The sequence below is a fragment of the Argentina anserina genome, chromosome 1, assembly GCF_933775445.1.
Source record: "Argentina anserina chromosome 1, drPotAnse1.1, whole genome shotgun sequence".
NCBI classification, from domain to species: Eukaryota; Viridiplantae; Streptophyta; class Magnoliopsida; order Rosales; family Rosaceae; genus Argentina; species Argentina anserina.
In genome coordinates this window covers 14,321,581-14,343,434 of record NC_065872.1, presented here as the reverse complement: position 1 = coordinate 14,343,434, position 21,854 = coordinate 14,321,581, and the positions used below count along the sequence as shown (strand labels likewise).

Genomic DNA, 21,854 nt, shown 5'->3' with positions numbered 1-21,854 from the left:
AAAAAAGAAATTAGCTGACACAATGCAAACAATATCTTCCCATCTATGTTCAATCCCAGAAACAATACAAGCTAATGCTGGGATTGAATTTGTATGTTTTAGGTTCTGTTTGGCCAAAATATGGAGCTGAATTTTTATTTTATTTTTCATTTTCCAGGGTTTTGATATTTTATGTATTCTGATGCCAACAAACCAATTAACCTTTCCCCTTTGAAAACAGAAAAGTACAAAAAAGATTGAAGATGTTGTAGAATAGAAACCAGAAGAAAAGTTGATGCATTCTTGAGGCATAAGCTAAATTTGATACAAGTCGGGTGAGCATACAATATCACAACATCCTTGTACTCAACCAAAAACACGCATCACCATTTGATATTTTTGGTCCCTGACATTAGAAAGCTACAGAAGATCCCATGGCCAAAGAATACTTGAATGACCTCCGTACCACGTCCTTGATTTGGAGTTTTGGACAAAAAACATGCCTCTCGATTGATAATGGGGAGTGCTTTTGGTGAGGTGTAATATGAATTGAAACATCAATATGATGTGTCATAGTTCATCCTGCAAGTCAAGAAAAATTAAATTGAAATTGAAAAAAAAAAAACAAAGAACTCAGAGTCACTATCTTGTGATCAGTATAAAAATACGCAGCAGTCTTTAAACATGGTATGCATATGTTTAGTTCATAGTTAAGATGCAGCATTAAGGAGCTCAAACATGGTAAAACACGTTGATGGGAGCTTGAATATTCTTCAGTGAATGGATGGTTTAACTTTAAGGTCAAGGTGCCTAAACACATTTATTTTTATATTCTTGTTCATAGGTTGCCATTTGCTCATGTAGTATAAATAGTGCAGCAGTAATGTTCATCGTGAATGACTTTTACATGCAACTTTGGAATATAATTAGCTAGAGGTTCCACTTATTTGGGTCTAATACAAGACATAGAATCACTATGGCGCTAATAAACAATGAAAAGAGAACGAAATAAAGTAAAAGGTTAACACTCCTTACATGGTAATCATCCAAATAATCCCGTGGATCATGCTGCAAAACAAAACACAGTATTCAAATCAGACTCTCGGTGTCATTATCACAAATCTGTAATGAACACATTTTAATTTTGCATCATACCCAACTGTAAGAAGATCAACTTGCAGATTACATCCATCCTGTCTCGTGATAAGTCCATACTACTACACGATCTAAACCTTGAGAGGACTTGAAAGTATACCTATCTAATTAGGGTCCATCTGTTTTATTGTGGGTTTTGAACTTTTTATCAGTTAGACAACCATGCATCAACCCAGAAAACAAAAACAAAAAACGTCTATAAAAAGACTTTTTTCCTACTCCTAATTAGGGCCTCCTTTTGATGTAAACCATACAATATGTGTATTACCTTCATGTTCAGCATCTCTAGAATCATAATCTTCCCAGAGATTGACAATGTAAATCAAAGTTAACAGTTACTATGATAATGTGGGAAGATATCATTATTGAAAACATCCTAACTAATCAATCCTTACCAACCTAAAAGGAGTTAACAGCATGGAATCTATTTTTTATGTACTACTGAGACAAAAACAACAGTATCATATCAGAAATGAAACGGAATCAAGAAGTGCAATACCCTTCTACGGCGCCTCCTATCTCCATACTGATGATCTCTCTCCCTTTTCCTTTTTTCACCTTCCTCTCGTGCTCTTCTGGCATCCTACATGAGCAATCAAATTGGATTGGTATCGATCACGACTAGTGTGTGATTACAGTGGCAACTCAGAGTTAAAAAGCAAAGAAGAAGTTACTCTTATTCACCTCTTCTTCTCGTGCTCTTCTCTCCTTCTCTGCTTCCTCAAAGGCTTCTTTTTCAGCCTAAAGGTACGCAGCTCATTACTGATGTTTGACACTTTAATCAAGTTAAATGACAAAAATAAACATTTGAAGGACCAACTTACCTCTCTATTTGAAAAAATCTCTTCTACCACTTGTTTTGCATACTGTGGATCATCACAAATCAAAATGTTGTCGAAAACTGAACCAGCTTTTACCTGCAACCCATTTGATGAGGCTCAACATTCCAGAAAGGATCAGAGCAACAAGTTTACTAATTCCAATTTTTGTAATAAAATAAAATCATTTTGACACCTCTCTGAATGTAGTTGTTTCAAGTTTTGATCAAAGTAGTGAAATTTTGGTAGAAAATGTTACTTCATGACACCTACCTGCCAAACTTCAATGCCCACATATTTTATTGGCTTCAGCACATAAAGGTCAGGATCATCCTCAAACTCTGCACAAATACAGGAAAAGTTTGAAGCTGTAAGTTAAGAAAACTGCTAAGCTGGACAGAAATCTGACTCCACATTCTTAGACACACACAAACACACACCATTATAAGCAACCTTAAGAAACTTGCAGCAAAGTGACAAAGGCAAACTCGTTTTGTGCGTCAAAGAAAAACAATCTATGTCAACAGGATGTTGGGGTCCTTTAAATCAAGTAAATAGGATAAAGGACTTGCTATCTTCTATGTGGATACAACTCATGTCAAACTATGTCAACAGCACTATAAATCCTTTAAATAGAATAATCAGACCCAAAAGGAGGATGGCATATGAGACTGGCCTCATATTTTTATGGCATATATGCACTTAAAATCAGGAGCCACTGGAAATTGAATAATCACTTTGGTTGACCATATAGGATATATTAATAGAATTGAGAGCATTCAATAATCTTCATATATGATTGTGTATTCTTTCTTCCCTTCTGTTGTGTCAAACAAGGAACTTCTACACACTAGAAATTTTCGGAAGCTCGTGAACATACCTGGGTTATCAATCCATGGAGTCTTCCACTTCCCCTTATAGTTGGGGTTCTTGACCTTCTGCATCACATCAAAAAAATTAGCAGCCATGTCAACAATGATTTTCAATCTAATTTATATTATTATAAAAGCACCTTGCGCTTCCATGGCCCCTTGTAAGCTGGATTTGGGATCTTCGGTGGTCTCCATACTCCGTTCTCTTCCTCATCCCAGTCCTCCGGCTATGAAACCATCAGCACTTTTTCAGAAAACTTTTCATCCAATATCTAAGTAATTCGTGAAACCCAATAAATGCATTTAATGAATGCAGAATTGCAGACAGACATAATAAAAATTTCCAGGAGATGCAAGGTCATGGTCTCATCAAATCCTATTCCCACTAAATTCTAGCTCCTAATCAGAACAAATATTCCACATGCATAACAAAAGAATTTGTCCAGGGATTGTGTTTGCATTAATCCCACCAGCGTTGACAGAAGTCACAGCATATTCAATGCAATGATAAATAGAATTCAACAAACCTCTTTGGCCTTTGGATCAGGAATTTCTGATGGAATCGAATCATAGCCCTACAACATTAAAAGAGATAAATAGAATTTGTGAATTATATGAAATGATTAGTTGATTACATATAACTTATTACTAGAGCAGAGTATGATACCTCTGGTTTGGCGGCTTTAAGGTCGTCAATGTACTCTCTGTCATCCCAGTCTGATGGCTGCGAGGACAACAATAGTAAATATATAAATCTGTGATATGAAGTGGTAGGTTAGGTATGAACGAGACAAGTGCATAATGAAATAATCAAAATTATGAAAGTTATTTGATTGATAAGCAAAAATTTACCAAAAGTATGTACAACATCAGATAGTGTTGATTTAGAATATAACTTCCAGACAAAGCACTCCTCAACACTTAGTCATGCATGACATCAATTATTTAAACAATTTAGATATTAAAACAATACCTTTCTTGTGTTAACATCCTTGATTTTTCGTGGGGGAAGTATATCCCAGTCAGTATACATGCTTCCAGAATCTTTTTCTCGATTGTCAACAAGGACACTATAAGTTGCATCAGGTCTAAGAATAAATGTATAAAAATGAGTTAACTTGTCTGTTTCACATTGAAGATCCTTTTTAATGGGATAATTCTGCCCCTGGTAAGAAAGTATAAGATGTAGTTTTTTGGTCTGTGAGCCACATAGATCTGGTCCAAACATGAAACTGCAATAACAAAATGTGAAGTAAGAAAGATGACAATTAAGAAAGTTATACAGCATGCAAGCTTGCCAAAAACCAAGTATGTGAACTTCATACAGGCAACCTGACAAACGCAAAAATAAATCAACTTCAAGGTGACTTGATCTTTAGTAATTACTTCAAGGCGAACTCAACACTATTTATGAAAGCCTAATGTTGACATGACCAGTTCCTAAGCTACTCAAGCTGCATTATTTGTCTCAGCCTGTATTTCTTTGATTTGTTTTGTTAAATGTTCTCTGCCTAAGACCTTTGTTAAACATAATACTAACAAAACCATCTTATATTGAGTTCCAGAATCTATAAGTCAATAACATTTGGCTGAGTGTCTCAAACAAGGTATGAAGTTAGCTGGCCATGAAATACAAATTAATTCCATGAATGTATCAGATACAAATTAAAACGGACAAAATGTTACCAAGGATTCATGAGTTCGTTACCACATAACCATAAAGAATGGATGAGCATATGAGTTAGAACAAACAAAATAATCACGCAGGGCACAGCTTGCAGACATACTTTTCTATAAAGATTCTTAAGCAATATAAGAGTCCTCGAATTGACAAACAGTACATATGCGTGTCTCTGTGGTGGCAGAAGCTATAAAATCCACAGACCTGTATGGGGTATCACCGCCGAACTTCTTCTGATTCACATAGCCAGACAGAAGCTTAATGTAACCTCCACCACATTCAATGTCTTGCTCAAATTTAATCGAGTACTGGACCACTAGAGTTCTGTTTTTGTTGCTGAACTCGGGAATCTTCGCAGATATGGCGTAATGCTTTGCATCACTATATGTCTGAATGCCTACATAAACACATAAATCATCATCCAAAAGCACAAATCTGTTAAAAAACATAAAAAAATCAATCAAGTCCTTAGCATACCTTTATCATCAGGATCTCCAGACCATTTCCCTGCGGTGTACTTAAACGTTCCGGCTTTCCCTTCGGCCCTCTTCCAGTCCGACAACACCCACCGGCTCTTCCATCCATCTTTTCTCCACACACAAAATGATCACACAAATCACATTTCCTAACAAACTCGAAAACAACACCAATGCTAAATCCCTAGTTACTAATCAAAACCAATCATCTCAGCTACCACACACACAAACTAAATCACTCCCTCAACTTAATCACCAATCCAAATCTCAACGAATTTCATAGCTCAACACTAGGCTCATACATCATAAATTAATTAATAAAACTCGTGATCTTTACTAACACAAACACTAAATCACTCGTTTCCGCAACTAATTAAGCAAAGCATTAACCAAATCTAAGCAATCTGATCCAAAATAGCAGACGAAGATTCTAGAGGGAGCAATCGTTTACTGTATTTGAATTCGGTAAAGTTATAGCCAGCGTGTACCTTCAAATCGCTCCTCGAAGAAGACTTCGGCGACGGCGAGACGGAAGAGAAGCGGAAGCAGAAGAAGAAGGTGAAGAAGGTTAAGAGGTTCGAGAAGCTTCATCTTTGGCTCTCTCAGAGAGACTTGACTTCACACTCAGTCTTTGGTCAAACTTTCACTCTCTCCTTCACCATAATTGAGCTCTCCATTATTTATAGTCCCACCAATTTCTGTATTTCTCGTACCTTCCGTGATTAACCGCAGACATAGTTTTTACTGCAACCGGTAATTTTTGCACTATTTATCCAGATGTCTGGTTAGTACTTCATACATTTTCAATGTAGAGATCAGTGTTTGAGACTTTGAGGCATTTGTTTTGTGACATTGTTTCATGTTTTTCAGTATCTAATTATGTAGTATCGTTCTTGACATTATTCCTGTTTGATTTTTACCCTTTACACTCGCATTTTAGTCTAGACTCTAGAGGTAAGTTCCTTCTTTGTAAAAAAAAAAAAAAAACTTGAGGGTGAAAATCAGAAGTTCACGACAGTGACCTTTTCAACGGCTATTTCTCTTGCCAAAAGTTTACTTCTATAAAAGGCCACCTTGAGGTAATTAACCTTGCCAACACAATTGAAAGTTACTCCAAGTCTCCACCCTCTATGAGGTTCAACAAGGCATATAATCAAGCCACAATATACGAAGAAATTTCAAACCTCCAACTCCCCAAAACTATTTTGATTTCCTGTCACCCCTCTCATGAAACAAGCTGTATAAAGGATCAAAGGAACAAGAAGAAAAAAAACATATGTTGCACTTTCAACTCAAATTCTCTCTTCTAACTAGCCACCATTTGCCATCTATACCCCTCTCCTCGGACCCATGTGAGATATATATGTACACAGTCGAACCGAGCTCCTCGGACCACTTGGTGGTTTAAGGGCTCGGCTTCGAGGATAGGTAATGCATGAAGCCAAATGCAGGACACTAAAACTCAGCAGTACCAAACTACAGTGCAGTATATAAATTGATTCATTTTCTAACTTTTGTTTCTGTTGTTGGAAGCCGTGGTGATGACTGTGGTCCTCCACCAAGAGCGGCGGCAGCAGATTCGACATGTGTAAGAAGATAGTCGTAGATCTTTTTCCGTAGCCTGTCAATGGTCTCTTCAGAAACAGCAGTTGCTTCTTCTGCATCTGTGTTAGAACCAATACTATCCAACCAATCATTCACACTCTTGAGCTGAGTTAACATTCCTGATATTTGACCATTATCCGACAAAGCTGAAGTGTCCACATCAGCATCGAGGAACCTCTCCACAAATTTCAAGAACCAATCTTGTGAGTGCAGTCGCAACATTTCGGCCAAGTCGACAGTCTCATATAGCCCATTTCCTTTAATCCATTCAGGTAGAGGTTGTGCTTGTGGTTTTTGACTGAGGGCTGATCCATCCCCGACTCGTCGAGGAGTCCCTGGTGTTGCACCAACCTTGGAGCCTACTGTCTGGCGAATTTTTCCCTGGGATTTTGTCGTCCCATTCTTGGTAGAGTTGTCTAGAACTAAGATGGGTTGATTTGCAGAGACATTCTTTTGGTTTTGAGAGGAAGCTGAACCCGGAACAGAGGTTGAATTGGTCTCTTTACTAAAGACAGCAAAGGAAGACAAATTAGTCGCTAATGCAGCTTGTACCCAATATGCTGCCTGTTTCCACCTCTCAGATGTAACCTTTAGCACTTCTTCTGATGGGGTCCCTTCACGATCTGGGGATGAACCGGCTGGTGTAACTTTGGATAGAGAATCAGCTACTAGACGAGCATTATTCAAGCTAGCATGGAGGGCTAAAAACTGCTCTACCACAGGCTGTGGATTATCTTCCTTGGCAGAGGTAATTAGCTCAGAATATATGCTACATGGCCAGATCAAGAAAAAATTGTATGTCAGACAAACAAAGTACAAATCTTAAACTCACAGATGGGTATTATCAATCTACAGTACACTTGGAAGTAATTCATTTGCACAATATAGACGCTTCAACAATATCACAGTTCAGATAATCATCTTCCTATCATACATCGACTGTACATAATCTTTTCCTCCAGGACATGGCACAACAAGTATCCTACAAAGCAAGCAATGAACTATAAATGGTTTATATGTATACTTTGAAGTTGAAGAATACTTCTTTCTTAATCTTTTGTTTTAATGTTTTCTGTATATTCTTTGGAAACATAAGTTTTATCAGAGGAAAGGAACGTAAAGACCACTGAGACAAAAATGCTTTAAGCTTTAAAGCTACAACTGAAATAGTTGGAAATTACACATTACATGTACCCCAGAAAGTGAGCAGCAGTGAGAACAAATCCAAAGGAGTATTAGACTATATTCACACAGATGTTTGGGGGCCTGCATCAACAAAATCGTTGGGTAAGGCCAAATACTTTGTCTCTTTCATAGATGATTTTTCAAGGAAAGTTTGGGTTTACTTTATGAGGACAAAAGATGAGGTCTTTCCAAAGTTCAAGGAGTGGAAGGCTGAAATCGAGAACCAAACGGGCAGGAAAATCAAAGTGTTGAGAAGCGACAATGGAGGTGAATATAGAAGTAATCAGTTCTTACAATTCTGCAAAGATGAAGCCATTACAAGACACTTTACTGTTAAGAAAACTCCCCAGCAAAACGGTGTTGCAGAGAGGATGAACAGAACTCTCTTGGAGAGAGAAAGAAGCATGAGGCTTCATGCAGGGTTGCCTGAAGAGTTTTGGGCAGAATCGCTTAATCATGCTTGTTACTTGATTAATCGATCACCTTCAAAGGCTATTAACTTCAAGTGTGCAGAGGAGGTATGGTCTGGAAAACCAGTTGACTATTCCAACTTAAGAGTGTTTGGATGCAGCGCCTTTGCGCATATTCCCAAGGATGAAAGAACCAAACTGGAACCAAAGTCACTTGAATGTGTGTTTATTGGTTTTCAAAGAGGAGTAAAAGGTTATAAGTTGTGGGATATAATCAACGAGAAAAGAGTGCTCAGCAGGGACGTTGTTTTTGATGAGAAGACTATGCTGTTAAATATAGAAGCTAATAGTAAGGAGGAGAAGATGACTGTTGCTGAAAAAGATGAAGAAGCAATCGAGATATCATTAGCTAAACGATCAGTTGAAGATTCTCCAGCTCAGGTGGAGCAAGTAGGGAATGATCAAGTAGCCATTGAGGAACCAGAGCAGCAACAACAGTCACCAGTTAGGGCTCAGGTGGAGCAGTCCCCACGTAGGAGTCAAAATCCTCCCATCCCACAAGAACCTGAGCCAGTGAGGCGAGTCATAGCACTTGACAAACCAAAGAGGAATTTAAAGAAGGTACAACGGTACGGATTTGAAACCGAAGAAGATGTGAGTCATGCTCTGACCATTAGTCAAGGTGATCCAACTACTTATCAAGAAGCTATAGAAAGCGAAGAAAGGGAAGGTTGGATTGGTGCTATGGCAGAAGAGATGGAATCTCTGCATAAGAATTCCGTGTGGGAGTTGGTTCCTAAACCCAAAGAAAGAAAACTTGTTGGCTGTAAGTGGGTGTTTAGGAAGAAAGAAGGAATACATGATGATGATGCCATAAAGTACAAAGCACGTCTGGTGGCAAAAGGGTATTCGCAGAAAGAGGGAGTGGACTATGACGAGATTTTCTCTCCGGTGGTCAAACATACTTCAATACGGTTGTTGTTGTCTATAGCAGCTCAGTATGATATGGAGATTGAGCAGATGGATGTTAAAACTGCGTTTCTTCATGGGGACCTCGAAGAAGACATTTACATGTCGCAGCCGGAGGGTTTTGTCGAAACAGGGAAAGAGAATCTGGTTTGTCGACTAAAGAAGTCTCTATATGGACTCAAGCAATCGCCAAGGCAGTGGTACAAGCGTTTCGACACATACATGCTGAAGATAGGCTACACAAGGTGTCAATATGACTGTTGCGTTTACTACCATGTATTCGAAGATGGGGAGGTAATTCTACTACTACTATATGTAGATGACATGCTGATTGCATGCAAGGATATGTTGAAAATTCAGAAACTTAAGGAAAATTTGGGGGCTGAATTCGACATGAAGGATCTAGGAGCTGCACAGAAGATCCTTGGAATTGAAATAAGAAGGGATAGAAACACAAGTGAAATATGGCTGTCACAAGAGAAGTACATTATGAAGGTACTTGAACGGTTCAACATGGATGAAGCTAAGGTTGTTTCTACCCCATTAGCTGCACACTTTCGGCTGAGTGCAGAGCATAAGCCATCAAATCAAAAGGAGATTGATGCGATGAAGAATGTTCCATATGCTAATGCAGTAGGGTGTCTCATGTATGCAATGATATGCACAAGACCAGATTTAGCTCAAGCATTGAGTGTTGTCTCTAAGTATATGTCAAATCCGGGAAAGCGTCATTGGGAAGCAGTGAAGTGGATTCTGAGGTACTTAAAGAGAACTAGGCAGTTTGGAATCAAGTTTGAAAGAAAACAAGAAGAAGCTTGTGTGGCTGGTTTTGTTGACTCTGATTTTGCAGGAGACTTAGATAGAAGAAGGTCTACAACAGGTTATGTTTTCACTTGTGGTGGAGGGCCTGTGAGCTGGAAAGCAAATCTTCAAGAGGTTACAGCTCTATCTACTACTGAGGCAGAGTATATGGCGTTGACAGAAGCTTCTAAGGAAGCTATTTGGTTGAATGGACTGGCAGGACAGTTTGGTATTCACCAGGAAGGTGTGGTAGTGAAGTGTGACAGCCAAAGTGCCATACATTTGGCGAAGAATCAAGTGTTTCATGCAAGGACAAAGCACATTGATGTTCGCTATCACCGGATCAGAGATTAGATAGAAGCTGGATATATTATTGTGGAGAAAGTTCACACAAATGACAATGCAGCAGATTGTCTAACAAAGCCAGTTTCTGTAGAGAAGTTCAAGCACTGCTTGAACCTGCTTAGTGTCACAACATGCTGAGTTGTGGTGGAGCACCTCCTCACTTGAGGTGCGATGAGGCAAGAGGAGTATTGCCAAGGTGAATGATCTTGGAGGTTTGTTCAGGGTTACTTCAAGAGATACAAGACATCCTGAAGGTTGCAACAATCATTTGGTATCAACTCACCAAGGTGGAGATTGTTGTGTTTTTGGCTCGTTGATGCATGTTGGAGTTAGGATTTAGTAATCAAATCCAGGTTTAGAAAGGAAATAAGTTAGCACAGCTTTTCTATATGTTTTAGGAGAGTATATCTTCTAATATTCTATTAGGATTTGTGTTAGGTTTAGTAATCCTAGTCCATATTGTATTAAGCAGCCCCTATTGATATAAATAGGGCTGCAGGGAGGTTTTTAGAGAGAGAGACAGAAATCCTAAAGAGAGAGCTAAGGGTGATAGAGAGATAGGAGCTAGACAGGGAGGGGTTAAGGTCTGCAATAAGTACTTGTACCTAAATTCTTCAGTACTAGTAAATCTCTCAAGAGAGATCACAGTGGAGGTAGGCTTCAGCTGAACCACTATAACTTTGGTGTGTTTCTGTTTACTTTCCTTTGCTTATATCGCAAATAACTATTAAGATCTAAAGGCGCTTATAACAACAGAAAAAGATTGATTTAGTTTTTATCTTCATAAAATTTTATTTAACAGGGCAAAGGTCAATGTGAAGATAATAAATGTGGATGGTGACAGTCAGGTGTGGGGTTGATGAAGCTGGATAGGCTGCTCTAAGTCTCTAACCATAATGGTATGGCAAATGATTACTTCAGCACCTTAGAAGGTAATATATGATGAGTCCGTAGATAATACTTGGTATAAATGATCAGGCACATGGTTTGCTCCCAGTGCTGTGGGGTTCATGCCTCTTCATTCTATCTACCTAGATATTTGCAAAAGCTTCCTCCCTCAAGATTCTATGGTGTGGGAGGTTTGATTACTAAATGCATAACCACCCCAAGACCATAATGATGTACACAACGCACAACGGTTCTTATTATAATGTCAAATGACCATTGTATATCTGTTATAATCTCACATAAGACCATTGCTGTTCATATCCCTTGTATCTATTGTGATTGGTTCCACTCCCCTAAGTAAAAGCATTACCGTGGCACCCTCGATCTGATCTCTTATGCGTTCATGAATTTAAGGGCAAAAATCCCGACTCTAAGAAGGAAAATGGATTTGTTATCTTTATCATGCTCTGCAGCCTTAGAAAACTAAAAACAGGGCTGAACGATGATTAGATTGCACCAGATATTGCTATTTAAGATTCTTTGGATTTATAATTGTTAGATGCTAACATTAGGCCATACAACCAGATAGAAATTTTACAGCCACAAAGTGAATCAGACCCTAAAGTCAAGGCCAAAGATGTCCAGTAAGAAGTGGCGAGAGTTAACATTTGACTAATGATAGTTTAAATCAACAAAACGAAGCTACAAGTAAATGGGCTATTCAAAGTCTTTAGCCTTACCTCAAACATCGTAGTAAGCTCTCTGCAGTAGAAGCTTCCTGCATTGCCTCTATTGTTGCCATTTGTGCTGAATCCCTGTGCCTCAAAACTTCCTGTTGTGATAGATGTGAAACGGTGAAAGTATTTAGTAAGAGAAGTGCCGAGTCGAATACCAGAATACACATGTAAAGAGACCAGCATACCAAATAACATGCATGTCCTAAAACTTACACAGTGAAGAGAAAAGATAGCTGTTGCTCAGAATTAAATGAACTATTGTTGAAAATTAAGCTCCTCAATTTAGAATTCGGTACAAAGCAAAACAAATGACTACAAATTACAGCAATATCAGCACCTAATAAGCAAACAAAATTTGGGAATCACAAATCTGTGACATGGTTGTTTTGAAATATCAAAGTTTAGTATGAAAAACCTCTGAAGTAGTGAAATATGATGGTGGAAGAACAGTATAATCAATTACCAGAAACGAGGGACTTAATGCAGTAAATAACAAAAACCTTAAGATATTACAGAACTATACCTTTGCAAGCTTTGCAACTGATGATGGAAGTGAAGCCCATGGAAAACCACCATCTGTTAGTTTTCTGTTATTTAAAGGAACCTTGACCAAGTTTCCAGGAAATCCATTGTTAGATGCATCCGATGATTTCTTTCCAGCTGCTATTCTTGGTTTAATTGACCTGTCTTGATCGCCCAACGTTCCATTTGCTGCAACTTTCTTTGTAGACTGTTGAACCTTATTCTCCTCCTTCAATGACTTTGTAGATATCTGCATCTTTGGTTCCTCTTTAGACGGCAACCTCTCATTTGATATACTTTTCCTAGGACCCTGGACAATGCATATTGTCAATAATCACAGTTTGTGCATAAGGGAAACAGAAAATGAACTCTTTTTTTTTCGAATCTTTTGAAAGTTAGTTACTGCAGAATTAAATAAAAAAGACAAAGTGAAGATAAATATTTTTCAAACAATAGCATTGATTATTACTGCACTAATCATATTGAATTGTTCATTTCCCAACTCAAATACTGGCTTATAGGAAAACCAGATGAGCTAACAAGTTCAATTAATGGATCAATATCAAATAAAGGGTGAATCCAAAGGAAATATGAATCATTCAAAACGAAAGGTGAAGCACAATAAGACTTACAGGTATGCGAACTTCTAACTTTGAATCACGTCTGGTATCCTTTGATTTTGAACTCTCTCTACTCCTCACCTCCATATTTCCTTCCCAGCTCTTCCTCAGAGCCTTGGCCCCCATATCAAATCCCTGAACCAAATTCCTCATTGGGTTTCCCGAAAATGACTTTCTCCCATCTGGACTCACCCCACGAACAGAACTAGTCTTTTCTATACCTCCGGCCTTAGCTGTTGCCTTTACTTTTCCCTGGCTCTTGACACTGTTCGAAAATTTCTCAAAAGACGTTGGCAATGAATAACAACCTGTTGGAGATGATGGAATAGACCTTGAATTCAAGGACCTCAATCTGGTCAAGGATTCCTTCTTCACCTCTATATTCATTGATGGCTTGGATAGCTGAGACTTTGATCTATCAAAAGCTCCCGGTTTCTTATCTAATTTCTCCTCCTTGGCACTATTACCATTTAATCTTGTTCCACCATAACCACTTCCTAATACTTTAGACTCAGATTTCACTTTCTCTCCATTTTTAGAACCCGACTTTGCATCATTGTTAAGAAAACCAAGAGAATGTGTAGCAACAATGTCCTCAGGGCTCCCCACACAAGGGTGCCTCCCAGGAACAGGCCTAACACCATGAAGTATAGGGACCGGTGTGGCGGCTTGAAGCCGGTCCACATGAATAAACTGACCCAATTGAATCTTATCACTGAGAATTAAATCATCATGCTCATCAGGCAGAGATACATAAGTTGCATGAGAGGAATCTGATACCTTGAGATAGAAGCCTTGGTTTGGGAAAAGCTCACCCCCTGCCAGAGCTGGAACAATGCTCACAACTTGTAACAGAGACGACCTGTGCTCCCCAGCCACTTTCACATCTGTGTTCATATGCTGCAAGAGCTTGAGCAGCACACCAGGGACAAGATTCGCCATTTGTTATGATCTGGACACCCCTCACCTCCAACTCCAATACCACATAACACAGAAACCCAAAAACTCCAAAATCCAGTTGAGAAAAGCCTCAAGATTGAGACTTTTCTCAAAACCCAGATGAGAAAAACCTCCAAGATTCAATTTTTACACAAAACCCTGATTGGGAGCACAGATTTGTGAGCACCCAAGTGGTAAAAGAGCCTCCTTTTACCTTTTTCCAGAGTACCCAGATTGCATCTGTGGACTTTGACAGGGTTGCCGAGATTGGCAAAATGGGAACAAAGCTTTAGAAGCAAATAATATTTGATACCAAAGAAGGGTTTAATCACACAAAACACATAACAAGGGGAACATGCATTGCACAAGATTCATGCTTGGTAGGTGTAAGTGTGCTTTTGCCAATAATAATGGTGACCATCCTTTTCAGGAAAAATATGAAGATTCCTGATTAAATTAAAACCCAAACCATCAACCACTACTACATAATAAAAGGTTTTTCCTTTCAACAAACAGCATTAATGATTGTGTGAAGCAACAGAGAGCAAGAACCACCGACCCAGAAGAAGAGAGAAATGAGTAAAGAGGGCCTAAAGGAAATATAGGCATTTGGTCAATAAATGAATCACATAAGCAACCAAAATTGGGAACAAAAACAAAACTTGGAAATCTCTGCAAGAGTTGAGTAGTTTCTGCCTTTTGGGTAAAGAAGATAACAAAACTGGCCACTCTGGGGTTTTAGGAAGACGATTACAGATCAGCAAAAGGACAAATGGGGATAGGAATGGGAATAGGGAGAGAGATAATTGAAGCCAGGGCTGCCCGGCTTAACGTATGATTGAGTTTGAGTGTGAGGAAGAGCTGTCAGTGTCTGACAGAAACACAGTGTTATACACATGCACATCATAAAACAGATGGAAAAAAACTTGGGAGGGTGAGACCCCACTTTGGTTTGGATTTGATTCATTTGGTTTTGGGGAATGAAATGAATGTGGAGCCAAAGCAGCGGTTAAAGGGTCGCAAGAATTGTTGCAGCTAGCAACTACTCGGGGATGGGGAATCTTTGCAGAAAACGAAATGTAATATTTTCTTATTATCAATTTTGTTTTTAGTTTATTGGAATTTAGAAATGGATTTTTACGTTTCAATGCAAATATGATATTTAGTTTAAAGTTTTTGTATTCTAAGAATGCAAATGGGTGCATGTGGACGGTAAGAGATTGTTAGCATCAAGGTCATCGACTCATGGTGTGTCGGCTGCAAGAAAAGATGTCACATCCCCAAGACAATAGCAGCACTGCTTCCCTTTTATTTTATTTCATTTTGTAATGAGAAGAGAAATCATTGGTGTTATTATAAGAACTCTGAGAGTAGAATCTAAAGCATTGAAATAAAAAAGTGGTCATGCGTGGTGAAGGGTGCTTAATACGCAGAAACAAGTTAACCAATCCACCAAGATGAAGCTATATCTCGGGACATTGAAACAAACCATATTGGAAACCCCCTGGAAGAAAGAAGGGCGACATGTATGAAATTCTTTTATGCAGGCGAATCACCTAGATATGAAGCTTGTTTAATGTGTCTGACTAGAGTGACGAAATGTACCCTTAAACAGAGATATTATAACTTTAAATAACTAAATTCATGGGATTACCTACATTTAACTCGTGATATTGATGTGCATCTCATTTAGGTGTGACTAGAGCGATGATACAACTTTAAACACAAGTACTAAAACTTTAAAAAGGTGAACGTTGTAGTACACTAGTACTCGAGGTATCAAATGATCATTTCATTTATTGAGCAGGGTACCATTAGCCACACCTCAAGTACATAACTGTGCCAACTGTCTATACAGTGCTTTTGGTAGCATGTATGTCCATTGACTTCCAAATTTTTTTGGCTCTTGGCTTCTTTTCAATTAATCCAGTAACTATTTATCGGGCAAATATGGAAAACCGAACGTGGTACGTTGTTTTCATGATGAATGAGATAAGTGTTGGGTAGTTGAGTTACATGATGTCACATCTACGAGTTGCTCTGCCTCTACCACATCGGTAACTAGTTTTAGATCCTTGCAAGAACGATGGGGTTGGACCATTCCAGAACGCTTCCCTTGCAAGATCTAGGAGATGGCCACAAGAATCTAAAAATGCCAGTAATTGCACAACCTGCTAGACACAGTGGCTCCAGCACTTATTGCGGGAACTGGGAAGTACTTTTGGGATGGATATGATTTGGACGCTGTGAAAACAGAGGTTTAGATAGAAGTGTTGTAAGATCAGGGGTAAATTTAGAATCAAAGTTCAAATTTGATGTAGATTTTAACAAAATTTTCTACAGAATACCTCTCGGTAAAAGCCCTTATGTGCATTGATAAAAGAAACACAAAACACAACAAAATATCTCAAGTAGAAAAAAGAAAGGGCCATGAGGCGACACTTCATTTTACCCTCCTCTACACAGTTCCAATACATGTGAGAGACCATAATTGGCCATCTCAACTAAGGTAAGCACTAAGCAGCTATATCGAATCCACCTCTTATCTTCATAATAGCCTGCTGAGAGACTTGATGAGTAACTTCAAATTTTTTCTTGTGGCCTCGTCACCCGTGAAACCCAATATATCAGAGCTAATATTCTGCAAAAAGTATAATACAATTAAAAGAAGGAAACAGATTTGTAAAGGCTCTATGACAAAGGGAGGAAAAAAATTTGAAATTAAAATATAGGGTCACCTCAATGTTCTTCATGGTGAAGATCAAAGTGTATATGGACTTCTGAATCAGTTCTGTATTTTCAGGGGTCATAATTGACGAGTGCACTCTCCTGCAGAAAATGAAGCTCTTTATCACTAGAATCCGGGAGCCAGCGAGATTTCCATATTAATTATAATTTACTATAAACTTTGATGGCACAATTATTTTTTACTATTCATAATTTGAAAAGCTTATCACGAAACTAACTAAAAACACCATGTTATAATCAATTCCTTGAAGCTCTGCACAGTAAATATAAGATTTTTAAAGCAAAAGTTCTTCAGCATCCATAATAGATTGAAGTCCCGAATCCTAATATGTGTATGTTATGCATTAGTCTCGAAGAAAAAAGCAGTGCCTTGTTCAGTAGCTGGAGAAAATTAGCATAAGTCATTACGGCATTTAGGTGATAGACAACAAGCTCAATGGTACACTTTCTAGTATGGTTTAAAAAAAAAACATGTTATTGAACTCATATGGAAGCAAAGTGAACGCTACCACTGACTAGCATTGCAAATCAGTGGCAACAAAGATAGAATGATAATGAATCAGCTGTAGCAGGCTAGAAGGTCACTAGTGTGGTGCATCAGACTGAACTGCTTTGAGGAATACGGAAGCTGGTAATGTTGAATGGTGGATCTAGAAAGTACACTGACTTATTAGGAGAATGACCAAGTTGATAACAAAGTAGCCTAAAATTACTAAAAAGCTAACCGTCCAACTGTACTGAGTTGGGCCAAATTTTTGATCATAATATCAGTATGCAAGTATGATAACACAGTTCAAACAAAGAGAACTGAAAGGTTATTGGTGAATACAAACCTTGAACATTTTAAACAAGTATCATATGATATTAAGCATATGAAAATACAAATTAATTAAATATCAAGGAAATACGGATAAAAAGACGCAACAATCTCTAGTGGCATTGGACATCAATTATAGCTATAATAATGAAGAATGTTATAACACTCAGAAGAAAGGTCCTCTTTTAGTTACACATTGATCTTGATATAAGATAATATATTATAACTGGTGAATAGCAATGTGCATAGCTCCATGTGATCTAACTAGATTGAGATCATTTACCTCAAATCTTCTGAGGCTTGCGTGAGGCTTTGGGTCAAAGTCTCAACTTCCTTTAGCAGACCACTATCATGAATCTCAGCCAATAAAGGTTGAACATCTCCAGCCATGGCTTCGATCTGAGGCATCACTACATCAGAGCCATTGACTTGTGCATGAGGACATATTAATGTATGATACAAATGATGAATCAGCTGATAGTGAGAAGCAAACACCCAGTTTACACATTACACCATAAGCACCCTGGCATATGGTTAAGACTATAGGACATTTAAAATGACACAAATGACCAATAAGCTGATAGTTACAAGTAAACACCCAGTTTACATTAACCTAAACCAACATAAAAATATGTGCACTATAATACTTGCAACTATAATGTGGGTTCCAAGTTCTATACAATGGACTTTTAGGATCTGTTTGTCACCAAAATGACAAGAATCGGATACATTTTTACATCCCTGGGAGAAAATAAAATAAAATAAAACTCTAGAGAAGAGTAGAAGAAAAGAAATACGTGTCAGTTAAAATTGGTGAGGGTCTGATGTGAAAAACAAAGTTCACACAGCAACAACCAGTCAAGATATTAGAGGTTTATACTGAAAGATGGAGTTGACCAGCCAAGCTATGTATATTTTCTTTTTCAAGACTCGCACAGGATCTTTATGTCAAAACATCTTCATACCTAGCAGCATAAAGAGGGTAGTTTTCTAAGGAAGACATCTTCCGCGATAAATCAACAACTAGATGTGGAAAAGTATCCAATTGGGAGTCAAGTCTGCCACCAATGTCCGCCTAAAACTAAATTCAACTTGTATTATTAAATGCAGTTAAAAAGTGTAGATTAAAACTCCACGATAGTTATACTGACTTGAATCCTAACTCTGTAACTATATATAATGGTTAAGTAGCAGAACTAACTGGAATATACAGACATTTCTTTTAATGAAACACAAAATTTATGTAATTATACACCAGCACTATTGCTAACGGACTCCAATACCTATCCAGTGATTCTGAAGGCTACTGCAACGTCAAATAAATAAATATGCAGCCTTAGAACTCTGAACATATGTACATCTTCTATTGCAATTTTCTCATTGTGACGTGAAAAGGAGTATCTTTCAGATTTCAGGACCCTCCCACATACTTTTAAGTGTCCTCATAACCTCATTAAAGCAATCTATATGAAAAACAAATTACAAGTATATGTATGACTCTAAATATCTTTCTCTTTAGAAGCAACTACATTCAACAAGCTTAAGGATCCCAGTAATACGATTGAGGGAGAAAACAAGGAAGGGAATGAAGGTTACCAACTTAAACAGGAAAATAAAAGTACAGGGGAAATCACACCTTTTTCAAAAGTGGCTTTGCCTCTTCTATAACAGCAGCAACGCGCTCAGCAAGTGCATAGGTGTTTGCAATACCAATCTCCTCCACTTCACGTCCTAGACGCGTGAATATGCCTACCAATGCATCTAAACTAATTCCTTGATTTCCCTTCATCTTTTGCCTATCACATACAATCATACCTTCTTTGTCACATTCGGGATGAAGAGGCCCAACTGAAATATTAGGAATTGGATCCCTAGGAGTAATGTCAATTCTTGTCTCCATGAGAAGACCTGACTGATTTACCTCAATCAGTGAATTTCGAGGTATGACAGTTTTATCATCTTCAACCTGCAAACATAATAATTTAAATGTCGAACAATGTTGTATTTCCACTTCAAAAGGTAAAGGAATATTTTGTTACTGAGCCATACCTCAACAACAGCTTCGATACTTTGCAAGGAAGAATTAACACGGATCACATTTCCAACAGTGACCCCTCTGATCCGCACTGGCGTTCCAGTGACTATTCCACAAGCTTGAGTGAACTCAAACACAGCGAAGTACTTCCTGAATCTGGACCGCAATTGATAACCCCTCAACCAAGCCACACTTAGTGCAAGGAGAACGGCCCCTGAGACTAGAAACAGCCCTACCCCACCTTCCCATATGCTTCTACGGCCAAATCCGAAATCACTCAATGGTCGTAATGTTTGCCTCCAAATAGTACGAGGAGCATCCAATACAACTGCAAGTATGTTCCCGTCTTTCTTAGAAGAGGAAGGAGGTTGAGTGTGTCCAGTATTAGCAGATGTAGCCCTTATCCGGGTTAGTCTTGCTGATCTTGGAGGGAGATGAGGCAAGCTATTTGAAGAAAAACGTGACAGAGACAACATTGTGGGGCATGTTGAGACTTGGACCAAGGAATTCCCAATCATCTTTCAATATAATCCAGAAAATTGCTTTTGTGGCTGTTGCAGAAATAGTATATAACTAGCAGTTGCTCACAACCTTCAAAGGGTTCGGACACGAATCTGTAAAAAGGCTGCACTCTCACATGAGGCTTCACTGCTGAAAACTACCCAGCATGTGTAAATCCTACAAAACAGATAATGAATTACTATAACCATCTTTATTTTCCAAAATTGGCAATACTCTAATCAGAGAAAAGCCAGATAATTCAACTTACGGTCTACATACCGAGATCAAGAATTCAGAAATAAGGGCGAATGTTAGAACATAAAATTCCTTCTCTTTTTAGTTCATATAACTTTAGCATAGACATCTAAATGATTATACAGATTATATGAGTACCTATATCCAAACCACGATATGACCAATTTAAGTAAGCATTAGAGTGGGCCAGGAACCAATTGTTTTCGACTTGTTTTGACTTGCTTTCATATCTGTACATTAAAGCTCAATGGTGCAAATAAAGGGCTAAAACTTCTGTGTGATTTTCAATTGAATGATGATGATACAGTATAATCTATTCCAAATCCCAGCAACTGAGCAACTATCCACATAACAGAAAGACTAAACTGCCGCAAACACTCCGTAACAAAAATCATAAACCTACTCAGACTAGAAATACAACACAACACAGTGACACATTTCACAAATAACAAGAATCATAAGCCTAGTAATGAAACCCTAACAAATTAGAAGCATTTCCAAACTGAACTCGAAAAACATAAACTGCAAAATTCACAACACAGATGAGAGAGAGAGAGAGAGAGAGAGAGAGAGAGAGAGAGTAAGAGAGAGATGGGAATCATTACCTCTATCCGCAACTGAATGTGGATTTTAGAGAGCCTGAAACACAAAACATAAAACACAGAGAAGAGTCAAGGATCGGAAAACCAAAGAAGAAATTGAGAATCGTGGTTGTGAATTACGAGAAATCAAGGAGAGATTGACTTTGCAGTGGGGTTGTGAGAGGAAAAGAAGAGATGCCGATTAAACCCTAGAAAGCTGAAGGGAGCGATGAAAGAAAGAGAAGGATTAGAGATTGAACTTGCCTGGGCAGAAGGGTCCTGCAAGAGTGAAGAAGAAGAAGAAGAAGAAGAAGAAGTGGTGAAGTGAGTCAAGAGGTGAAAATGAAGGCTAAAGGTAAAAGAGGGTACATGGAGGGCCAGATTGGGCATTGAGAAAATATAAATACACCATCATGGTGTATGATGACTAATTGACTATGATGAATCTAATATTGTCACATGACAAATAAGATGGTTGACCAAAAACTAAGACTAGAGGGATGGGTAGTAAAACCGACATGGAAGTAGCTCACTATTCGAAGAGGCCGAGTCTTCGTTGGTCTAAGAGACTAAAACTATAATCACAATGCATAAGCAACCTAACATTCTTGTGCAAACGAAAGTACTCCTAAATTTATATAAGGATTTGTTAGATTTGAGGCAGACGAAGAAGAATGATTTGGCGTCACAGAGAAGTTTAAGGCTTACTCATATGAAGTTATTGACTTTCACGATCAAAGTCTTAATGTTCGATGATGAAGAAGATGGAGTGTTTACATTTGAAGAAGATGGATTTTTTTTACTGATATGAAATGCAACATGTCTTAAAAAAATTTCCTGCAAAAGTAAAACGACAACGTTTCTTATAAAAGGTGAGGGGAGGCGGGGTGTGACATGTCGGGTCAAACTCAAGTT

The 21,854-nt window shown here is 38.2% G+C and overlaps 3 protein-coding genes across 4 annotated transcripts; all 3 read right to left on the bottom strand.

Annotated features, from left to right (window-relative positions):
* Positions 1-243: 243 nt before the first annotated feature.
* Positions 244-5,616, bottom strand: LOC126798173 (calreticulin-3). Its single transcript, XM_050525042.1, has 14 exons — positions 5,470-5,616; positions 4,983-5,090; positions 4,710-4,902; positions 3,798-4,056; positions 3,492-3,548; positions 3,352-3,399; positions 2,965-3,051; positions 2,833-2,890; positions 2,226-2,293; positions 1,959-2,051; positions 1,819-1,875; positions 1,634-1,717; positions 1,015-1,047; positions 244-561 (listed from the first exon to the last, which is right to left on the bottom strand). Exons 1-14 carry the CDS (start codon positions 5,570-5,572, stop codon positions 550-552), a joined length of 1,260 nt encoding a protein of 419 aa, XP_050380999.1. The 5' UTR covers positions 5,573-5,616; the 3' UTR covers positions 244-549.
* Positions 5,617-6,095: 479 nt separating this feature from the next.
* On the bottom strand, positions 6,096-14,959 carry LOC126798070 (uncharacterized). The gene is made up of 4 exons (XM_050524904.1): positions 13,076-14,959; positions 12,445-12,753; positions 11,925-12,016; positions 6,096-7,355 (listed from the first exon to the last, which is right to left on the bottom strand). Exons 1-4 carry the CDS (start codon positions 14,003-14,005, stop codon positions 6,482-6,484), a joined length of 2,205 nt encoding a protein of 734 aa, XP_050380861.1. The 5' UTR covers positions 14,006-14,959; the 3' UTR covers positions 6,096-6,481.
* Positions 14,960-16,351: 1,392 nt separating this feature from the next.
* LOC126798194 (protein TRIGALACTOSYLDIACYLGLYCEROL 2, chloroplastic) lies at positions 16,352-21,189 on the bottom strand. 2 transcript variants are annotated; one of them, XM_050525082.1, is made up of 7 exons: positions 21,081-21,187; positions 20,964-20,997; positions 19,617-20,280; positions 19,204-19,533; positions 17,851-17,966; positions 16,741-16,831; positions 16,352-16,643 (listed from the first exon to the last, which is right to left on the bottom strand). In XM_050525082.1, the coding sequence occupies exons 3-7, from the start codon at positions 20,118-20,120 to the stop codon at positions 16,551-16,553; spliced, it is 1,134 nt and encodes a 377-aa protein (XP_050381039.1). In that variant the 5' UTR covers positions 20,121-20,280; positions 20,964-20,997; positions 21,081-21,187; the 3' UTR covers positions 16,352-16,550. The 2 variants fall into 2 exon arrangements, 1 of the variants encoding a protein (XP_050381039.1); XR_007672498.1 differs by lacking the exon at positions 16,352-16,643 and having other exon boundaries at positions 16,814-16,831; positions 17,851-17,977; positions 21,081-21,189.
* Positions 21,190-21,854: the final 665 nt, after the last annotated feature.

Coding starts and splice junctions, on each gene's coding strand:
- LOC126798070 (XM_050524904.1), bottom strand. CDS start 14,005: ATGGCGAATCTTGTCCCTGGTGTGCTGCTCAAGCTCTTGCAGCATATG. Junction 12,754..13,075: donor AGTTAGAAGTTCGCATACCT/GTAAGTCTTATT, acceptor TGCATTGTCCAG/GGTCCTAGGAAAAGTATATC. Junction 12,017..12,444: donor CAGTTGCAAAGCTTGCAAAG/GTATAGTTCTGT, acceptor CTATCACAACAG/GAAGTTTTGAGGCACAGGGA.
- LOC126798194 (XM_050525082.1), bottom strand. CDS start 20,120: ATGATTGGGAATTCCTTGGTCCAAGTCTCAACATGCCCCACAATGTTG. Junction 17,967..19,203: donor CAAAGCCACTTTTGAAAAAG/GTGTGATTTCCC, acceptor GTGATGCCTCAG/ATCGAAGCCATGGCTGGAGA. Junction 16,644..16,740: donor TCACCATGAAGAACATTGAG/GTGACCCTATAT, acceptor TACTTTTTGCAG/AATATTAGCTCTGATATATT.
- LOC126798173 (XM_050525042.1), bottom strand. CDS start 5,572: ATGAAGCTTCTCGAACCTCTTAACCTTCTTCACCTTCTTCTTCTGCTT. Junction 3,400..3,491: donor TTAAAGCCGCCAAACCAGAG/GTATCATACTCT, acceptor TTAATGTTGTAG/GGCTATGATTCGATTCCATC. Junction 2,294..2,832: donor TCCATGGATTGATAACCCAG/GTATGTTCACGA, acceptor GTATTTGTGCAG/AGTTTGAGGATGATCCTGAC.